This window comes from Trypanosoma equiperdum, assembly GCF_001457755.1.
Source record: "Trypanosoma equiperdum strain OVI genome assembly, contig: ctg_1655, whole genome shotgun sequence".
Lineage (NCBI taxonomy): Eukaryota > Euglenozoa > Kinetoplastea > Trypanosomatida > Trypanosomatidae > Trypanosoma > Trypanosoma equiperdum.
In genome coordinates, this window is record NW_027123677.1 from 53,898 (window position 1) to 54,795 (window position 898).

Below are 898 nucleotides of genomic sequence, written 5' to 3' on the forward strand. Positions count from 1 at the left end.
CACTTTTCACAATAACTATTTTTGTTTCCCTCCCCCCCTCCGCTTTGCCATTGTTCCTTTCCATAGCGTAGTCATCTGATGGGTATACTTCAGCACCAGGCGGATGTATGGCATGCGCTTCGTTACCCTTCCAAGCATTCCTGGGGAGAGCGTAAGCGGGCGTATCTTTTTGTTTTTGCCTATTGCTTGGCTGCAATTGCTTTATTCGCAAGTGTCATGCATTTTATCGGGGCTTGGATTGCTTGTGGACTTCTGCAGGTTATCATGTTGATATTTGCGATGCTATTTGCATTAAACATTGCTGACTGCCGTGACAAATGCCTTAACGTATTAGAATGTGAGCGAGCGATCAATCCCGTTATGGAAGTGTATATTGGACTGCGTTTCATTCAGTTTTTACATGCCACATTTCTTTTGACTAATATCCCAATGGGCGTTAGCATTTTGGTGGCATTACTTTACTCATTATGGCGCATGTGGTGTGGTACTTATTTTGTTGATGCGACCAGCTTGTGGCGAGAGGTGGGTCGCCTTGAACGGGACTCTTACATTCATATTTGCATTGAAATTGCATTGATTGTTATTTATCTCATTGCTATTGTCTTCGCCATGGTGGATAAGTACTCGTAATGTCATTGAGGGGTTGCATTTTCATCACATATTACGCCAGTGTGCTTGAGGCCAGCGATCACACTTGATGATGAATAAAAGCTTGTGTGTGTTTGTGAGTGATAGAGAGTGAGAGAGATTTAGGGAGAGAAAGGTGTATATAAGGGGGTAAATATTAAGAAACATTTAGAAGTGTGATCACACTAGAATGTGACAGTAACATCAGAGGTGGAATAAGCGATAGAATGGAAGAAGGGAGGGGAAGAGACACAAGGAGAAAGAAAGGGTG

The 898-nt window shown here is 42.8% G+C and overlaps 1 protein-coding gene across 1 annotated transcript; it reads left to right on the top strand.

The window, feature by feature from the left end:
• Positions 1-78: 78 nt before the first annotated feature.
• TEOVI_000502100 (Cornichon protein, putative) lies at positions 79-630 on the top strand (the record flags this gene model as incomplete). Its single annotated transcript, XM_067222572.1, has 1 exon — positions 79-630. The coding sequence occupies one exon, from the start codon at positions 79-81 to the stop codon at positions 628-630; it is 552 nt and encodes a 183-aa protein (XP_067078673.1).
• Positions 631-898: the final 268 nt, after the last annotated feature.